Genomic DNA, 19,882 nt, shown 5'->3' with positions numbered 1-19,882 from the left:
ACGCTAATAATAATAATAATAATAATAATAATAATAATAATAATAATAATAATAAAATACAAATAAATATATTTATCTATTGATCATAAAATTAAAAAAAAAAAAAACTTACCCACTCAAGATGATCCAAATATTTAATGATGTGATTCTCAAGTTTAGTAAAATTACGTATCATATTTTTCCTTCTTTCCTCGGTTGAACTTAAATTTCTTTCCGATCTTCTTCTTCCTCCACAGCAGCCAAAATATTTTAAGTTTTTAACCCCTAACTCTCATTCATCACAATGTTCACTTATCCTCTCTTTCACTCTCATAGCACAATGTCTCACTCTTTCTCAACACATTATTTTTTTTGTCTGCGTTTTGGTTTGAAAAACACCAATTTCACCTCCTATTGTCAACACGTGTCATATATGCAAAGCTGCAGGCTGCCAAACGCAACCTGCGACTTGTTTTTACGCTGGCCAAATGCAACCTGCGTTTTGTGATACTCAAGATTGGTTAAAGGCTGCTCCTATTTGCATGCAAGGAGCCACAGGACACGTTTCGTTTTTGGAACTCCTTTTTCTACCAAACACATCCTGCGTTTTGCAGTAGGTGACAGAATTTTGTATTTTATCTCAAGTAAAATGTTATCTGCATTTTGCAGGTGATTGATGTATGCAGGTCTACATTTATGAAAAATACACTATTGATCCATATTGATGATTATCACCATTATTTGATTCATAACTAAATTAATTTTATAATTTAGTACTAAAATTCATTTAGTTAATATTTTTTTAGATCTTTTTCATATATGTGTTGCTATCATCAACCAAAAAAATAATATAATATAAATGCCAAAAATAGTTTAATTTATTGTCAATATTTTATTTTATGGTTTTGGAGAAGAGATAGAGGGAATGAGATTGAGTGAAAGAGAAAATAATGTTTTTGACTTTGAAGGTCTTCAAATGACTTGAGAATGGGAGTTGGATTAAGAAATAATATAATAATTTTTAATAGTTTATAAAATAGGTTATGCTGTACTCGGAAATTATGATATTATTTTAAATTTTCTTTTATTTTGATAGCGTTCGGTTTTTAACACTATGCACTATAATCAAAATTTAATTACAAATACTAATTTAAAGAATCTCACCACTTTGTGACTCATATCACCTAAGCTACATGTACACCTAGCTTAATACTAACCACTCTAACTACTAATCTAATAACTTAGACTTTTGTGTGATCTAACTTTTTTTTGTCTTTTATATCTTTTAAATAAAACTTAATTCAAACAATAAAAAAAAAATTTAACAACACTCAATCTCAAAATAATAATAATAATAATAATAATAATAATAGTGACCTTTGTATTGTTATTCTAGATCTAGTTCTATTACTTCTTTGGTTCAAATATATCCCTGATCTCTTCTGTTATCTTTCTTCATTCAAGCACCCAAATTGGTGATTAACTATCTTCAAGCCCTGAAATCTTCCGAGGAGTCTTTAAAAGAGCAGGTTTGGAATTGAATCTTTCATATTTTTCCCCTTAAAAATTATTCTTTATCCACTGATCAGGGTTCATTGATTCCTTTCACTGTTTCATTGATTGTTAGCTTGAAAAAGCAAAAAAAAAGGAAGGTGCATTCTTTGTTACTTTTGCAAAACGAGAACAAGAAATAGCAGAGTTGAAGGTAGGTAATATACTTAAAATAGGGTTCCGATGCTCTTTAACAGAAGTTTTTAACTTGTAAAATCTTAGATGATGACTTTCATACTGTCTTGATTGGCAGTTAAATATCATGTCTACACTGCTCAACATTGATTGACTTGTTCTTTATAAGTTAGGGCTCTGTTTTCATTCTTTTTATTGATAAGTGGCTGTTTGGAAAAGAAGGAGATGGAAAGGAAGGAGATACCCACTTCCTTTGAGAAAAATTTCATTGGAATTTGGAACTTTAGATTGGGGAGTGGTGCTTTTTTCTTTCTTTCTTTCTTATTTATTTATTTATTTATTTAAATGAGCTCTTCAATTGCCTAATTGGTTAATAATAGTTAGCTGTATGGAGAAGTCATTATACCCTAGAAATGTTATTTATTCTGACCATAGAACCGGATAATGGATATACTCTCTATTTAGCAACTAGCATGAAGTAACAGCAAAAGGGTTGGGACGAACTGGGGTTGGGACGAACTGGTTGTAATATTAAAGTATTATGCCTTTGATGAGAAAGTAGAAAGTCCTTAAAGGATAAGAGGCCAGAAATTATCATGTATTGTGTAGGTGTATGAAGTGTTGAATTGCAATAAGAGCTTGAACTGATCCTATTGCTTGTTACGAATCCTGATCAGAAAGTTTAAAGCTACATGCACTTTAAAGATTTCGGGTTATGTAGTAAGACTTTATCTACTTTTAGAAAACTTTTCCCCCCACTAAAACGTATATGCCTGTCTAAACTTTTCCAGTCTGCTGTGCGGGATCTGAAAGCTCAACTCAAGCCAGCAACGATGCAGGTATTGTTTTATATAATATAATTTTTGCTATTGTGTGCTTTCATCAATATGGCTGTGTCTAAAGTCTTTCATGGTACATAGGAAAAGCTGCAATGTTTTAATTCCAAGTTATCCTGTTTGTAGTGGTTTATGTACTATTTTTGTTGTTCTGTTCATTTCTCCTTCAAACAGTGATATACCCAGGAGGTTTACACTTTATGACATGTATAAATTGTTCACTAGATCTTGTATATTAGCTGACAAGAAGGTTGCACTCAAGATAAATAACTATGTGCTAGTCTGCCTCTTTCTACTTATAAGTTTTATAGAATTATAGCAGCCCTGATAATCTGTTACTGGATCTGGGCATAGATCCTTCTGGATCATTACCCGATTACAGTTACTGGAACTTCAATAATAATTATAAAAAAAATGAGGAGTAATGTACTTGCATTGGATCTGATAAAAGTGGGTCTATTATACTTATACAACTCAATTTTCAATACACTCTAATGTAGTAATTATTTATTTTTATTAATTTATTTTTTTCAACATATATACCATATATACTCACCAACAAATATTTATATTGTTTTGCCCCCGGTGACAGAGACAATAGTCAATTATAGAAGACTGTTGAGGTTGATGTCGGGGCTAATGTAGTAATTATTTATTTTTATTAATTTATTTTTTTCAATAAGCTAGACATATATACTCACCAACAAATATTTATATTGTTTTGCCCCCGGTGACAGAGACAATAGTCAATTATAGAAGACTGTTGAGGTGTTTTGAGTTGATGTCGGGACTGAGCATTAATTTTGATAAGTCAAGTTTGATATCGATGAATTGTGAGTAGGAATTGATAGATCATGCCTGTGGTTTGCTGGGATGCAAGCAAGCGGGTTTACCCGTAAGGTATCTCGGGATTTCTTTGGGTGCAAATCTTCGTTTGGTGAAGACTTGGAAACCGATAATTGACAAGGTGGAAGAGAAACTCAGTCTCTGAAAAGCAAAGGTTCTAACCAAAGCGGGTAAGCTTGTTCTTATCAAATCAGTGATGAATAGCCTTCTTATTTACTATCTTAGTCTATACAAGATGCCAAAGGCGGTTGCGGATAAGCTGATTGCCCTGCAAAGGCGATTTATGTGGTGTAAGGGGGATGGTAATGATGGTATTCTGTTAGTTAAGTGGGAGTTGGTTCAGGCACCGAAAAAGGCTGGGGGTTTGGAGGTTGGGGATACGGTGATCCAGAACACAGCGCTCTTATTCAAGTGGTGGTGGCGATTTTCTAAAGAGGAGTGCCCCTTGTAGAAGAAGATAGTATGCTCGTGCAACAACCTGAACCTTGCTGTAATGCTAGTAAATCAGCAGTTACCGGTTAAAGGAGGGCCCTGGAAAGACATATGTCAGTTAAACATTAAAGAGCAGAAGATAAAAGATAAAATGCTTACTGACATGGGGATGGAGGTAGGGAATGAGAGGAGTACCCTGTTTTGGGAAGATAACTGGCTGCAAGGTGGCCCATTAAAGGTGGCATTTTCAAGACTATTCTCTATTTCGAATCAGCAAGGATCGATGGTAGGGGATTGTGGATTTTGGGATGGGCTTAAGTGGATATGGAACTTCCAATGGCAGAGAGAGTTGTTCCAATGGGAGCTGAAACTTGTCCACCAACTTCTTGAGCGGCTAAGGCAGGTGAAATTGTCAGATGGTAAAGATGATAATATGGTTTGGAAGTTTGATAGTAAAGGGATATTTTCTACCAAGTCTGTTGTGCAGGTCCTACAATTGGAGACTCTGTCGGATGAGATAACGAGGTACAGTTTCACAAGTTCAGTTTGGAGAGGAATGGTACCGCCGAGGATTGAGCTTTTTGGGAGGTTTGTACTTATTGGCAGAGTGAATACCAAGGAAAGATTGAGTAGACTAGGCGTTATTAGGCCCAGTGATAATATCTGTGTACTATGCAAGAAGGAGATAGAGTCGGTGGAGCATTTATTTCTCCTATGTGAGCTAACATGGCAGGTGTCGTGTAGTTGGTTGAGGTCTTTTGGGGAGGTGTGGTCTATTCCTAGAACCATAAGGGAACTGTTTGAGCGGTGGACCGGTAGGCATAAGTGGAAACAAGATCAGAAGAAATGGTTGCCGGGGTTCTTTGCAGTTATTTGGAACATTTGGGTAGAACGCAATGCTAGGATTTTCAATAATCAGGAAACAGGTGTGGAGTTCGTAATAAGGAAGACGATTCTGAGCTACAACGAATGGACTAAGAGTGATCCTTTGGGTGGTTGATGGCTTTGCTGGAAGTTACAAAATTTTTTATATTCTATTAAGTTCTTGTTGTTTCTTTCGTTGCTCCACATTAGTGTGTTGAGCTTATTTTGATTCAAAAAAAAATTAGCTCAAAATGAACAACAATAAATTAGTAGAGAATTTGAATGCACAAATTTCTTTAATAAATAGTAAATAATTTAAAATCACTAAAAAATAACTCAACATTTCCCTTTGATACTTGCAAAATATATACCTGAAACAATATTATGATAATTTTAATATCCTCAAGATGTAAATGTGGAATAAAAATGTATTACCAATTAGTACCTAGAATTTTTTTAATTGATAGTAATAAATTTTAATAAATTTGACTAAGAGATTTAGAAATTATCTTTTCATTATAAGCTCTCAAAAACTTCTCTATATACCACATTCATCGTACATTTATCTTCCAAGTGTCCGTGACTGGCAGACCATCTTTAATCTTGATAATGCAATATACAACTGACCACTTATTTGGTTTAGATTTGTTTGTGGGTTTGGTTGTAACAGGTAGCATTATTAAATTGATAGTTGTAGTGAACTCAAAAGCTCTTCTGTAAATAATTATTAAGGAACCCGAAATGAAAAAGTACCCAGATAGCTTAGTCAAGTGCATAGCACATCACAATAGAACATATAGAATTATTTTTTGTAATATCTATTTTGTTTATTTTTTATTTTTATCATAGGTTATAGTTATTTTTAAAATATTTATTCCGTCCCTCATGCTCTACAGGAACGAACTGATCTGATACCAAAATATAACACTCTACCACACAGAACCTTATGCTTAAGTCATAAGATCGAGGTGGTGATGTATTACGACCTCTAAAAGTAAAATAATATAATATAATATATAGTGAAAAATATTTATAACTAGGAGCCTTTGAAGATGTAATTCCTCATAGGAGCCTTAACATCCATATTATCATCAGCATGGTGGAATTTTCTTGTGATGTAATTCCTCTCATCCTTTTCTGAGTAACCAAAGTTTGACGACCCACAAACTTTGTTAGCCAATATAAAGTCGATCTTGTTGGGTCGTATGCCAGCTTCATTGTTATTCTCAATCACACACTTTGCATGCATGGTCAGCTCTTTGTACTCGTGATAATGGACCGATTTCTTAGCAGAACATGGGTGAAAATGCCGCAATTCTAACATCGACACCATCCAATCATCATTCTCCCTATCCAACATCACATACATCCTTGCTCTATATCTCGTGATTGTTTTCCTGTTTGCCTGAGATGTTACTTTCACTTGAGACTCCCGATAACCTTCCGATTGTAATGAATTGTCTGGTTAATGGGTATCTTTAACTCCTTCCTCGTCTTGTCAAAATTTGTGTTCCTAATCTTAGTTATGAACCCAAATTTTTTTACGTAATTTGAATAACATTCATGTGCTGGCTGCAACGAATTAAAATGCAATCCTAAACTTGGGATCTTCTCTACACAAATGAGAATGTGATCTGACAACTGTAAATCAATTAAAAAAACATTCAATGCCACTCACACTAATATATTGGTTTCTAATAACTCATTAGTAATATCAAAGCAATAATTACAGTTCATACTTCATGATCCAAGTTTGTTTGATCACTTCCCAACTTAATGATGTCTGCATCGTCTTGCACTTGCAATTGAAAACACCCAAATACAACTAAGCAAATCAAATAAAGAATCTATCCACATAATGAGGCAAAATATCCACAAGGCAAATAGCCAAAAAAACTTATCCAACAAAAGCATATTCCTGGATAAATACTCTTACATAAAAAGATACATCCAATGAACCTAGATACATCCAAAAATGTAACAAGAACCATTAACAAATGAAATACATTTAAAAATATCTATTAATCCACCTACTCAAAAGGGAAGGTCCAATAATGCAAACAATACAAATCCGAAAAGAATATCACTGATCAATCTTGTAAATTACAATACAAACATAATAACTTGCTTGCAAAGAAGCATACAACTTGCATTTAAATATGCCCACAATACTATAAAGAAAGAAAGAAGCATCCTATATGCATAAAAAAATAAAAACAATCGGAATTAACATGCAAAGTAAACCACTATGTATCTTGTGAACACGTTGATTATCATTATCACCCCTCAAACATACAATATTGCCTTTCGTAATTAGAATGATCACTCACATCAATGGATGTTGCTTTCGATCCTTCTTCACCAATTGTAACTTCTATCGACGAAGGGGGTGGTGATTCACGGGCTGCGATGCAGCCAGACTTGCGGGCAGGGTTAGTGCGGGGATACGGGTGAAGGTGCTTGCGGTCTTGATGAACAGCGTTGTGTGCAGCCTCCCGTCGCAGACTAATGAGAGTGTGGGTCGCGTTACGGAAGGCATTGGGGGCGGCTCCTGATCGTACATAACTTGAGAATTGAGGAGTTTTGCGTTCGCAGGGGGTTTCACTGAAATCACATTGCGTGAAAATGGACGGGAGAGACGTAATTAGAACTCTTAATTTTCAAATTTTGATTAATGAGTGATTATTTAAATTTTAATTTTTAAAAAATACAAAATTAATATTTATTAATGGTAGTTGTTTAGAGTTGGTTGGTTTAAAATTGTTTACCTATATTTTTTTTAAGACAAATAGATTGCATCATCCAAAATTAATTAATCAAATAATTAAAAGCTGAACTTTGGATTATATTGATCGAGTGAATGTTGGTTAAGTAGCATTTTTTATTAATTTTTATTAGTAATGTTTTAAGATTTAAATAAAAAATGGTCTTATTAACACCTAATACAAGTTTATGGTTAAAAGTTGAAAAAAAAAAGAGTAAACACCCAACTCGGTCCCTGTCCATTTCTAATTAGGACAACGCGATCCCTCACCAAAAAACTAACCCACACCGGTCCCTATCTATGCAAAAAATCACTCATCGCGCCCCCCATTTATCCCCCGTCCATAGTTGACGGAAAAAGCTGATGTGTCACTTACCGGGACTGATCTGGTAGTTAGGCCAAAGTTAAGTACCAAGGTAGATAAGTGGGAATGGACAGGGGTCGATTTGTCCCCCTGTCACATTAAAAAACGACGTCATTGCTAGGTTAATAAGAAGCAAACGTTTCCTTCATCATTTCATTCCTCAACCTCTGCACAAAGTATTCATAGTCTAAACAAGAAACCCTAGGGGACCATGGTTGGAAGTGGAGAACGTTGTGCATCCTCCAACCTGCGAGCTGGTGATAGTTGGAGTTATAGCATGAACTCTAATGAGAGTATTGTAGGTAGAAGGAAGAAGAGATGGGTCTCCCCAAAATGCTGTTGTGGGTCTGATTCTGTTCTATTCATGTCTGGGACCAAAAGTAATCCAAATAGGTTATTCTTACGGTATCCTAAATTCAAGGTATGTTCATGTAAAATTTTGTGTTGAATGTACAAAAATTCTATATTTAGTTCCAAGTCTGTTCATGGTTTTAACCTTTTTGTATTTGTTTATATGTAGACTGCAGAAGGATATTGTTCATTTTATGTATGGCTAGATAATTATGTCTTTTCCTTTAATGAGCATTTTTCGAAGACAACATCAAAAGGGGTATTGCAGAAGAACCAGCAGCGATTTGAAGGCCTTAGTGATGCGGTGGATGACAAAGTAGAAGAGTTAGAAATGAGGTTGATTGGATTAGAAAATCAATTGGGAAAGAGCAGGAAAAAATGGGTGAAAGTAGATGCTTGGGGTTAGGTTGTAGTATTTTTGTATTTTTGATTGGGGTTATGGTTGCCTGTTTATTTAGGACAACTATGTATGCAATCTAATGAATAACTTTAGGGTATCTAAGAACTGTGTGGCAAGATGAGATTGGAAATGTAAACATTTTGGATGTAAGTTATATGAAGATGAATTATTATGATGAGTGTTTAAAGTTTGTTACCTGATCTTAATGCAAATTAGAGCAGCAAATATTTGTGCATGTAACATAGATTGAAGTAAACCTTGTAAAGCATAAAAAAAAGTACTATTATATTCATATTGTCAAGAAAGATGTAACTCATATGTTCACAGTGATAATATTATTGCAGAGGCAACATGGCCCTAATCAAAACTTAGACATTTGTAAATACCAAAATACCAAAATAACAGCAAAACATTTGCTGACATAATTGTATCCTTCAAACTAAAGTCTCAAAATACCAAAATAACAGTATCACATATCTCAGTATCACATATCTAAACTCCTATTATAAGTGTCACCCCTGCTTAGGAGGCCTAAGTCCTGGAGGCCGGTAGCCGGGTGTTGGCACAAATTTCAAAAGTCGTGATGCTGTAGTTGAATTTGCAGCTGCCATCGTCTCTTCAGAAATTGCATCATGACTGATTCCTGGAGTAGTCTTCCCAGCTATTGAGTCATTTGATTGGAGCTGTGAGCTGTGAGGCATCAGGTTTGGGGCTTGGGAAGGTTGAGATTTGAACCATAAGGTTGGCCCCGGTGCTGGTATGGGTGGAGGCACGAAAGATAGAGCTGGAGGCCTAACAATCTGCTGCTTCTCCCTAACTGTTGGAGGGTTGTCATTGGAGTTTTTTCCTGCAGCCTGTAACAATTTAGGTTTAGCAGCTATATGAATGAAAACTTTAAGGGATTGAGAGGTAATAATTTGTTGGATGAAACAGGTTTTGTTTTTTTAAACAATAGGAAAAAAAGTACCTCCTCAGCTGGTGGTGCAGATTGCGAAACTGAAATTTCTTCTCTCTGATTTTTGGGTAGTTTCTTCTTAGCTTTTTTGGCTTTGCTCTGTGACAAAATTCAATATATTATAGAAAGCAAGCAACAAAAGACAATTCTCAAACTCAGCCATTGTACATAACATAGCCATTCTCAATCAAGCAACATATAAACCTAATCAGTACATAACACAGCCTTTCTCAAGCAAGCAACATATAAACCTAATCGTACATAACACAGCCATACTCAAGCAAGCAATATATAAACCTAATCAGTACATAACACAGCCATTGTACCTCAATTCTCAAACATAGAGTAAAGAAGTTATTGTTTAGGACAAGTCAATTGTTAAAGCTAACACATTGTACCTGATCAGTGTTTGTGGCTGGAGCAGTGTTTGTTGCTGGATCAGTACTTATTGCTGGATCAGTTGATGATTTGTGAGTTGTTGTCTTCTTCTGTGCTCGTCTCTCCTTTTTAGTCATAGGCTTCCAGTTGGAATCTTGTGCTGCATTCGGACATGTCTTGTAGTAATGGCCTGTTTGGCCACACTTAGAGCAAGTAACAACGAATGTCTTCTTTGCCTTGGTGGTGCTCATCTCTCTCTCAACTGGATCAGCTCTTCTCTTCATCTTAGGTCTATGAGCAGCTCTCTTAATAGTGGGAGGCAGCGGCCTTGGTGCATTAGTAGGTGTCCAGTACTCTTCACTGTTGACTGGTTTAATGCAATGTGAATAAGTTGTTCTGATGGCTTCCATAGTTAGCCACTTATGCATGAAATTCTCAGCCTTAAGACCCATTTTAGCTAGTGCTGCAACTGCATGTCTACAAGGCATTCTTATGTACAATAACGAATTGATGTAGAATCAGAAAAAGACAATGAAAATATAATGATAAACCAAAAATTAAAACAACTAAATAATTATCCAATAACTATATAACTAGACTTACCAGTCAACTGCCATACACTGCATGTACATGTCCTCTTGTGAAGATTCACACCCACTTTATGGTTTTGAGAATGAACCTCAAAGAGGACTCTTTCCGAATCACCAGCCCATATAGCTCTCCATTTATGACTCTTAGGCTTGATAAATTGATCCAACTTCTTATGTTGGACTGGTGCAAGTGGTCCAATGTGAGCCTCCAACTTCTTCTTGTGCGTTGCCATCTTTCTCATTATGTAGCACCGCAGCCCTTCACACATGCTTAGAATAGGCTTTTTTCTATGCTCCACAATCTTTGCATTCCATACTTCACACATATTATTATTTATGTTGTCCACTTTCGGTCCATGACTAAAGCACGCCTTACACCATACAGCCGGATCAAATTTTTGCATATACTCCCATGTTGGTGCACTTACTCGCTTTAACTTCTCCATCGAAGCAGCTAATTCAGTGTGTGTGGTGCACCTTGCACATTCCCAAACTAATTGTTTCGTCTCTTCATCTTTGAAGTGCTTGATGAAGTTCTTCCAGATATGTAGTACACAATTCCTATGGTGAGCTTTCGGAAATATCTCCTTCAAAGCCAATGCCAACCCCTGTATCGGTCCAAGGACATGATATGATTAGAAAATTCTAATTAGCAATGATGGAAAATATTAAAATTCTAATGCTTCATTCATTTCATTTAAGATCTATTGTGGCATGCAGCATCGTTAAGTGTTTCTACAGTCTAACCAGTTATGTGAGCAATTTAAAGATAATTAACATAAAATTATATGTTCGATGATGCCATGCTATGAAGCATTTTGAGATGTGATAATAAGAAATCACATATCAGATTTCAGCAACTTAACTAGTTATAATTTCCAAGAATTTTTTATTTTTTTGGAAAGATATCTTGGAAAATAAAGAATCATATCTTTACTCATAAGTAAATTCAAGTTAAAATATGTTTTCTTGTCGTTTTGAAAAAAATAGTACAATAAATTCATCCATTATTGTGAAAAAAGGAATTCGTTTGCCAAAATTTTTCCATATTAGGGGTATCTCTAGAACAAACCATCACAATAGACAAAGCTAGAGTGATCAATGATAGAAATACCTTAAAGAGGAATAATTTTAATCTAATCATATGGTACCGATGTTAAACCAAGGCTAAATTTTAAACCATGTAGATAGAGTTTCGGTAAAGAAAGCCACAATATATTAGTTCAACATCATCTTCATGAGGTATGACATCAATCATAGATGTGCTCCCTGGATTACTCCTGTGTAGTTCCATCAGATAGTCACGAAACTTTTTCATACTGAGCTTGTTCGTTGCCTATAACTATTTCTCTGGCAACCTTCAGTCCCCTGCTTATCATTTTCTCACTAAGATGTACATTGTACTCCTCAATCATATAATCCCTTGCCTGTTTAGGCTTTAACTCAGGCTGAGTCAGTAGCCTTTTCACCAACTTTGATGTCACCCACTCTCTGCTAGCTAGATTACTGCCAAAATTTCTAGCACAGTTGTGCTTATTAACCAGTGTCTTCACCTGATAACACCCCCCAGCACTGTTCCAAGAGGTTAGAATTAACCAAGGACAATTCTCTCCTGCACATGCAGCCCTCACCCTCTTCTTTTCATTCTTTAGATACATCACATCCTTCCCTTCATACACAAAGTAGTCCTTTAGTGCATTCTTAAAATTTTTCATTGTGATGAATGTTTGCCCCACCTTAAATTCAACTTCCCCATATTCTGTCTCCTCATTGAAAGCATCAAATGCAGTCCTGTTTTCATCATCATCATACACCAAACTGTTAAATGCTTCACTCTCATATTCATAAGGCTTTTCATAATCTGAGTCTAGCTCTTCCCCAACAATATTAGAACTTGATGCTATTGTATTCCCAGCCAATCCATGTCTAGCCTCCACACCACCACCTGCTTCAGGCCCATCAACTACTGCACCTTCTGCCCCAGTTTTTCCATCCCTCAAAATATGTTTCCTCCTCCTACCAGAATACCTCTTGGAAACCTGTTTCTTGGCTGTCTTTGGAGAATAACATGGACCACCTTTACTTGGTCCAGGCTTATCCCTATTTTTTGTTGGTCCATCCTTGCTTAAATTCCTATTTGGGCCAGACTTAACCTCACCATCTGGTCCATCCTTCACCTCCCCAGCTGGACCCTGACTAGCTCTCTTCCTTGGTGACACCATTTTCTTCTTCTTTTTCTTCAATCTCTCCTTCCTTTTCTATACCTCACTATCGTCACTGCTATGAGTCTTTTCATATTCTGGAGGAGGTGGCTTATATGGCTCGTCCTCAGTTGTTTCATACCCATCACCTGAGGAAGATGAGTCACTCATAATAACCTCCTCAGCTTGCATCTCCTCAGCCACAACTTCTGGCACACTAACCGGTGATTAAAGTAGATATGAATCTCGTTTGTCCCCTTATTTTTAATCTTGTTAGACCTCATGTCATTTATCTCAGTATCATCCCTCATTACATGTAAGCCAGATTTTAAATCAGGTGCCATGAAATCAAACCAAAACATAGTCTTGTACTCCCTATAACCCAACTCCTTCAGTAACGTTTCAAAATCAAAGAAGTTTACCAAATCAATGTCTAAAGGTGGCCACTTCTTGACTTTTTCATCAACATATTCTAATTTTTCCTGTGCATTCCTCTTAAAAATTTCTCCATGATGAAAAACAGGAACTACTTCAAGCTCATCAATCTGGAAATTATTTTTACTAATCAAAATCCAATTCATGACAGTTTAACATCACTGTGTCAATCATCTAAACTACTGACAATTAACATCAATTATTTAACAAATTAACTAAAAAAGTTCAAAATCCATTCAACATCACAACATTTATAAAAATAAACAACCAGTCAACCCATTTCAACCTACTGAACACTAAGACACCAACATGCAGTTTAGGAACAGAGATTGGATTAGAATAATGTTTTAGATGTCCAAATTCATTACTAACCTGAATGCCGACACAAGCTGCCTCCTCCACTGCACGACGTTAGTGACTCCGTCAAGTGTGGCATTAGAGGAGTCCTCCGAGTCCTTCCTGGCGGCCTTGTCAGCACCAACACTTGCTACTTCCACCACTCTCTTTCCTATCGCGCGAAGAAGGTTGAGGAATTTTGGTTATTCTGTAAATTTGAGTTAGGGCTTGGGGGTTATGAGGGTGAGAATGACATTTTCTCCTTCTTAACCTAGCAACGGCGTCATTTTTTAATGTGACAGGGGGACAAATCGACCCCTGTCTATTATCCCTTATCCACGTTGGCACTTAACTCTGGGTTAACTGCCAGATCAGCGCGGGTAAATGACACATCAGCTTTTTCCGTCAACTATGGACGGGGGATAAATGGGAGGGGGCGCGATGAGTGATTTTTTGCATAGATAGAGACCGGTATGGGTTAGTTTTTTGGTGAGGGATCGCGTTGTCCTAATTAGAAATGGACAGGGACCAGGTTGGGTGTTTACTAAAAAAAAAGACAAAATATAGTAGATATTATAATGTAATTCAATTAAGTATGTGTTGTAGTCACCAAAAAATTAAGTATGTGTTGTGGTTGGTATGGTATCACTTAACGTGCCACATTAGTAAATTTTAATGATATTAGTAATAAAAGTGTCGGAAGAATTAATGTAACCAAATTAAAATCTATGAAGGACAAATTTGTTTAAAAAATTCTTCTTAAACACTAATTTAAAAAATGAATGATTTTTTAAAAATAAGTTTAAATATTTACTCGTATAATTAAACTCTTAAAATTGTGGCCACAAATTATTCTTTTGTAATTTACATATAGAGTTAAGCATAATATGAATTTCACTGAATGTCCAAGTACCATATGCTAGTGATGTTATTATACAAGATCATCTCCCACGGTAAATAAATAGATAAAAAAGAAGCCATCATAGAAAACATAATATTCAAACCAAAGAGAAAAGGAAACTCCATGGTCTCACAACATCATTCCAATAACATTTTACTTGGCAGCAGCTTTTGCAGTAACCCATTTACGTCGAAAAGCCTTACAAAACAAAACAAGCTTGTCATCAATCTCTGGAAGAGTTTCAGTCACAACTGAATTCGCAATAAAATTTGTAGTCCAATTCGCTAACTCTGGAAACTTGTGGACGGTGAGGACCTTCTTTCCATTCATCTTTTCTAACACATATAGAAAAGGCAAGAAGCTCCCAAGGGCAATGTCAATGAATCCAACGTCGTTCCCTCCAAAGAAGGGCTTTCCTTCACTGCATTTGTTGAATGCCACTTCCAACGTCACAAGCACTTCTTCCTCCAATTGCTCAAAGTGTGGCTTCCTTTCCTCTTCATCTTCAAAAGCCATTAGAATGTTCCACATGCAAACAAATAACTAGGTACACCCAAATTTAATTGCAAAAAGAAATTGATTGAAACCAACGTTAAAATGAATTAGGTATGCATACAATTAGCTAGAAGGACGGAAGATCTATATATTTGGATTATTTAGGATTTTTATTCTTCCAAAAGTGGTATAGGAAAGTAAATGTAAATAAACAAGTTTTAGTCTTTAAAAGTGGTATGGAAAAGTAAATTTAAATAATTAAGTTGTTGTACATGTTATGCTGACTTTGATTTAGAGATAGAAATGCTATGGGGCAACATTTTCGATCGAGAAAAATGAGGAATTAGCTAGTGTTGGTTCAAATCCAAGACAAATGCAAAAGAAAAATATTATAATAAGTTTTTCCTTGATATAAAAGATTTTAGGTATAATAAATTTAATGATAATCTATTTTCAAATCAATGTGGAAATGAATATCTTAAATCTTGAACTATTTATATTTATGATAAATAAAATGTTTAATTACTCTATTGGTCCTTATAGTTTTGCGAAATTTTTAATTAGGTCTTATATTTTTTTTAATTGAATCCTTGCATCAAATTTTATTTTTAATTATGTCCCTATACTTTTTTTTCTTTTATTTGAGTCCATATCCCAATTTTTTTTAATTGAGTCCCTATATAATTAAACCAATTACTGTTAAGAGGAACCTAATTAAAAAAAAATTGATGCAGAAACCTAATTAAAAGAAAAAAAAGTATAGGAACCTAATTAAAAATTCTATATTTATGATAAACAAAAATGTTCTACAACAATAACAACAAAGCCTTATCCCATTAGATGAAGTCGATTACATGAGTACTGCTATTTAACTAAATTAGTTATTATATAATTGTGTATATTTATATGTTATTTTTTATATTTTTTAATTAAGTAATTAACTACATGAGTACGGCTACACATACAAGTCTTTTTGACATATAAGTTATACAAGTCACTTATGTAACGCGCACGTGAAATCACATTGTTCCTCTTTGTATTCCGCGTTCCTCCTCCTTCTCTTCCTTCTTCTTCTCCTTTTTCTTTGCGTTTTTCCTCCTTTTTCTTCGCGTGTTTCATCTTCATTGTCGTTTTTTTATTACTGTTATTGTTGCTGCATTTTTTTCCTCCTCTTCTTTCTATTGATTTTGCAACATTATGTATTTTTTTCTTTGTTTGATTTTTTTCTCCCAAGAATGAGGAAGAGAAAGAGGAAGAGTTTTGAATTATGCAGAACTTATCAGCACATATACACCGAAAATTCTTAAATAATACACTCGAATATCTTTGTGTTACACCCAAATATCTTCATGTTACACCCAAATTTATTGCAAATACAGAAAAATATTACCTCTAATGCTGTATTTTTTTCTTCTTTTTTTTCTTATTTCTTTCTTTCTTTTAGTTGAATGAATGTAAGTTCATCATCTTCCAAGTAATTTTACAGCGGGCAAAAAACAGAAATAAGCCAAGGGAGAAAATAATTTACGTGAATAAGCCAAAACGAAAACTGCTTCATGAATCCACCAACGCACGTTTATATGTAATTCGAACCAGCTTGGTTCGAACTCTATTTCTACATAATCCGAACCAGCTTGGTTCGAATTATACACAAACACATGCACACACATAATTCGAACCAGCTTGGTTCGAATTATGTAGAAACACACGCACACACATAATTGGAACCAGCTTGGTTCGAATTACACACAGTAATTCATGGTATAATTCGAATTATGCTGTTAAAAAATTAATAATTTATTAAAAAAAATTTATTGAAAAATTTATTAAAAAAATTAATAATTTAAAAATTAAAAAAAATATATTTTTATTTCATACGTTAAAAAAAGCTAACAAAATATTTAATTACGAGACTTCTTTAAAATATTAATGAGCTATCAATTCAAATTCCATACAATACTTTTCTGTCCATTTTTAATAGTTCATGAATATTTTTTAATAATTTTTTTTAAATTATACTACAAAAAATATTTTATCCTATGCAAAACAATTTTAAAAAAACGGCTTAAAAATGTTAGGAGTACTATAAAAATTTGTAATGTTATAATAACTTAGGTAAATACATGCATGTACTCAAATTTTAAATAAAATATTCTACATAGTCAATAATAATTTAGAAATTAAAGAAAATATTTTATTCCATACAAAATAATTAAAAAATATATTTTATTCTATTCAAAATAATTTTAAAAAATGGCTTAAAAGATGTTATGAGTACTATAAAAGTTTGTAATATTCTTGTGATTTAGGTAAATATATGATAAAAATATTTTTTCTTTAATTTCTAAATTATTAGTGACTATGTGGAGTATTTCTTTAATATCCTAAGTCATTAGGACATTACAAATTTTTATAGTACTTCTAACATCTTTTAAGAAATTTTTTAACAGCATAATTCGAATTATACCATGAATTACTGTGTGTAATTCGAACCAAGCTGGTTCGAATTAGTGTGTGTTTGTATGTAATTCGAACCAAACTGGTTCGAATTATGTGTGTGCGTGTGTTTCTACATAATTCAAACCAAGCTGGTTCGAATTATGTGTGTGCATGTGTTTGTATATAATTCGAACCAAGCTGGTTCGAATTATGCAGAAATGGAGTTCGAACCAAGCTGGTTCGAACTACATATAAACGTGCATTGGTGGATTCATGAAGCAATTTTCGTTTTGGCTTATTCACGTAAATTATTTTCTCCCTTGGCTTATTTTTGTTTTTTACCCTTTTACAGCATTATGTGTTTCTTCTTCTTCTTTGTTTGATTTTTTTGTTTTTATTCTTATTAATTGAGTAAAACAAGAAGAAACTTGAGAAGATAAAATAAGAAAAAAAAAGATGAATAAGAAAAAAAAGAAGATGATGATGATGATGAAAAAGAAGAAGAAGAAGCATCAGAAGATGAGAAGGAGGGAGAAGATAGTTTTAAATTATGCAGAACTTATCAGCACACATACACCAAAAATTCTTAAACAACAGATATCTTCGTCTTACACCCAAATTTGTCGCAAATATAGAAAAATATTTTCTTTAATGCATAAATTTTACATTACATTCAATTCAAACCATCAACGATGAAACATTAAATTAACTAGAGTGAACCACACCCAGCCACTTGATTGGATTCAAAACAATAATCAATTTTGTTATGGTTTAAATGACAATAATCTGAACTTAAATTATTCATTATCTTCAACAACGAAATAACTGATGATGGAGGAGAAGGAGAAAAAGAAAGAAGGAGAAGAAATTCCAATAAAAAAAGGAGGAAGAAGAAGAGGAGGAGGAGGCGGTGTTGGTGATGACGATAACAAAAGAGAAGAAAAAGAATGTGCGCGCGTGAATATAAATAACTTGAATAGAGTTATATAAAAAAATGACTTGTATAGGGAGAATAATTGTAACTACTGATAGAATAATTAAATTTATTATATTATAATAATCAATCTTGTTGTACAACGTATATTATAGTTAATTTTTTATGTCTGCTTATATTCTTGTATTACAAAGATATTCCTATCTTTTAATGGTCTTCTATTTAACTTTTTTCCTTTTAGAATTTTAATTTGAAACAACAACTACCTACATGTACAATTAAACATGCAAATCGATAGGCCTTTGATTTGCTATAGTCAAGGTAAATTTTGATTTGTATATCAGATAATAATAGAACTAATTTTATTTATTTCTAACTGTCATTTATCTAGAGATTTGGTTAACTTTTTAGTAAAATTTGATGTAAAAATTGATATATTTAATAAAATAAAAGATTAAAAATGGATTGGTTATTAAAGTTTGTTGTGAATTAAATTATTTGACCAAATTTTTTTTATGATCTGATTTAGAATTAACTCTTAAAAAAACTAGGGAATATTCTCCGTTGAATATAAAAATACATAAATAGAATAAAATAAGCATACCTTATCATCAATGTATGAAACCCAGAATCTAGCAATTGCTCTGTCATAAGCATCTTGAGGAAGAATAGAAGGACCATTGGACCAAACCTCGTCAATATATTGAACTATGACTAAGGATTCACATATGGGTTTGTCACCATGAATTAGAACTGGGATTTTCTTGTGCACAGGATTGGAACGAAGAAGAAGATCACTTTTGGAATTCAAGTCCTCTTCAATGTTCTCATATTCCAATCCTTTAATGTTAAGTGCAATCTTCACCCTTGTGACAAATGGACTGAACCATCCACCCAAAAGCTTCAAGTCACTACTTTTTGCTTCCATCACTATTATATTATTGAAACTCTGTTATCTACTATGTAGGTTACCACTTACCACCCATGAAGCAAAGCATGAAGTGTATATTTATAATGACAGAGATGAGACATTTGTGAGTTGTGACATGTGAATAATGATGTCAGTGAGCTACGCTACCCAACCTCCTCTCCTTATCACTGATCCACATCTCCTTAAAAGGCATTACTAGTAGTTTGATGTCCACTGAATTAGCAGCCCCATCGTTGAACAACTTGTTGTTCCTCACCTTCCACGCACACCAAATTACGGCAAAGAACAAAATCATTCAACTCTCTTTAATTTGTTTTTCTTCTGTATTCTAATACCCGACCAACTCTCAAAACATTATCTTGAATTGCCAGGCCACACCCACGATAATTCCATACAAGCTCAAAATATCGCTCCAAACCCTCCATGTTATGTCAAAACCAATAAACAAATAGTGGGTAGTTTCGATTCCAACCTCCCAAAGAGTACAATTTGACATAGATTGATCATTGGATCCCACACCTGCTGAGTTTGTCCTTTGTATTCAGTACAACTTAAGAGGAAAATATTTTCCGTTTTTATTTTTTGAAAATAATTTTCATTTTCAATTTTTACATTTTAAAAAATGTGATTGGATTATGAAAAGAGAATTTATTTTCAAATGTTAAAAATAATAAAAATATCTTTGGTTGATCTAGTTTTAAAATTTAAAATTATATTTTTATTCAATTATAATTTTAGTTATTTAATTTTTTATTAAGTTAACAT

The 19,882-nt window shown here is 33.8% G+C and overlaps 2 protein-coding genes and 1 long non-coding RNA gene across 3 annotated transcripts; 2 read left to right on the top strand and 1 right to left on the bottom strand.

The window, feature by feature from the left end:
- On the top strand, positions 1,411-2,793 carry LOC107643428. The gene is made up of 3 exons (XR_001620854.2): positions 1,411-1,508; positions 1,607-1,684; positions 2,457-2,793. It is a non-coding gene; the product is annotated as an uncharacterized LOC107643428 (long non-coding RNA).
- On the top strand, positions 3,841-4,779 carry LOC107640440. Its single transcript, XM_016343962.1, has one exon. It carries the CDS (start codon positions 3,841-3,843, stop codon positions 4,777-4,779), a length of 939 nt encoding a protein of 312 aa, XP_016199448.1.
- Positions 14,240-19,414, bottom strand: LOC107640441 (glutathione S-transferase U17-like). Its single transcript, XM_021123514.1, has 2 exons — positions 18,791-19,414; positions 14,240-14,861 (listed from the first exon to the last, which is right to left on the bottom strand). The coding sequence occupies exons 1-2, from the start codon at positions 19,112-19,114 to the stop codon at positions 14,472-14,474; spliced, it is 714 nt and encodes a 237-aa protein (XP_020979173.1). The 5' UTR covers positions 19,115-19,414; the 3' UTR covers positions 14,240-14,471.

This window comes from Arachis ipaensis, chromosome B05 (genome assembly GCF_000816755.2).
Source record: "Arachis ipaensis cultivar K30076 chromosome B05, Araip1.1, whole genome shotgun sequence".
NCBI classification, from domain to species: domain Eukaryota; kingdom Viridiplantae; phylum Streptophyta; class Magnoliopsida; order Fabales; family Fabaceae; genus Arachis; species Arachis ipaensis.
Note: the sequence above shows the minus strand (reverse complement) of the source record. Positions and strands in the feature narration are given on the sequence as shown.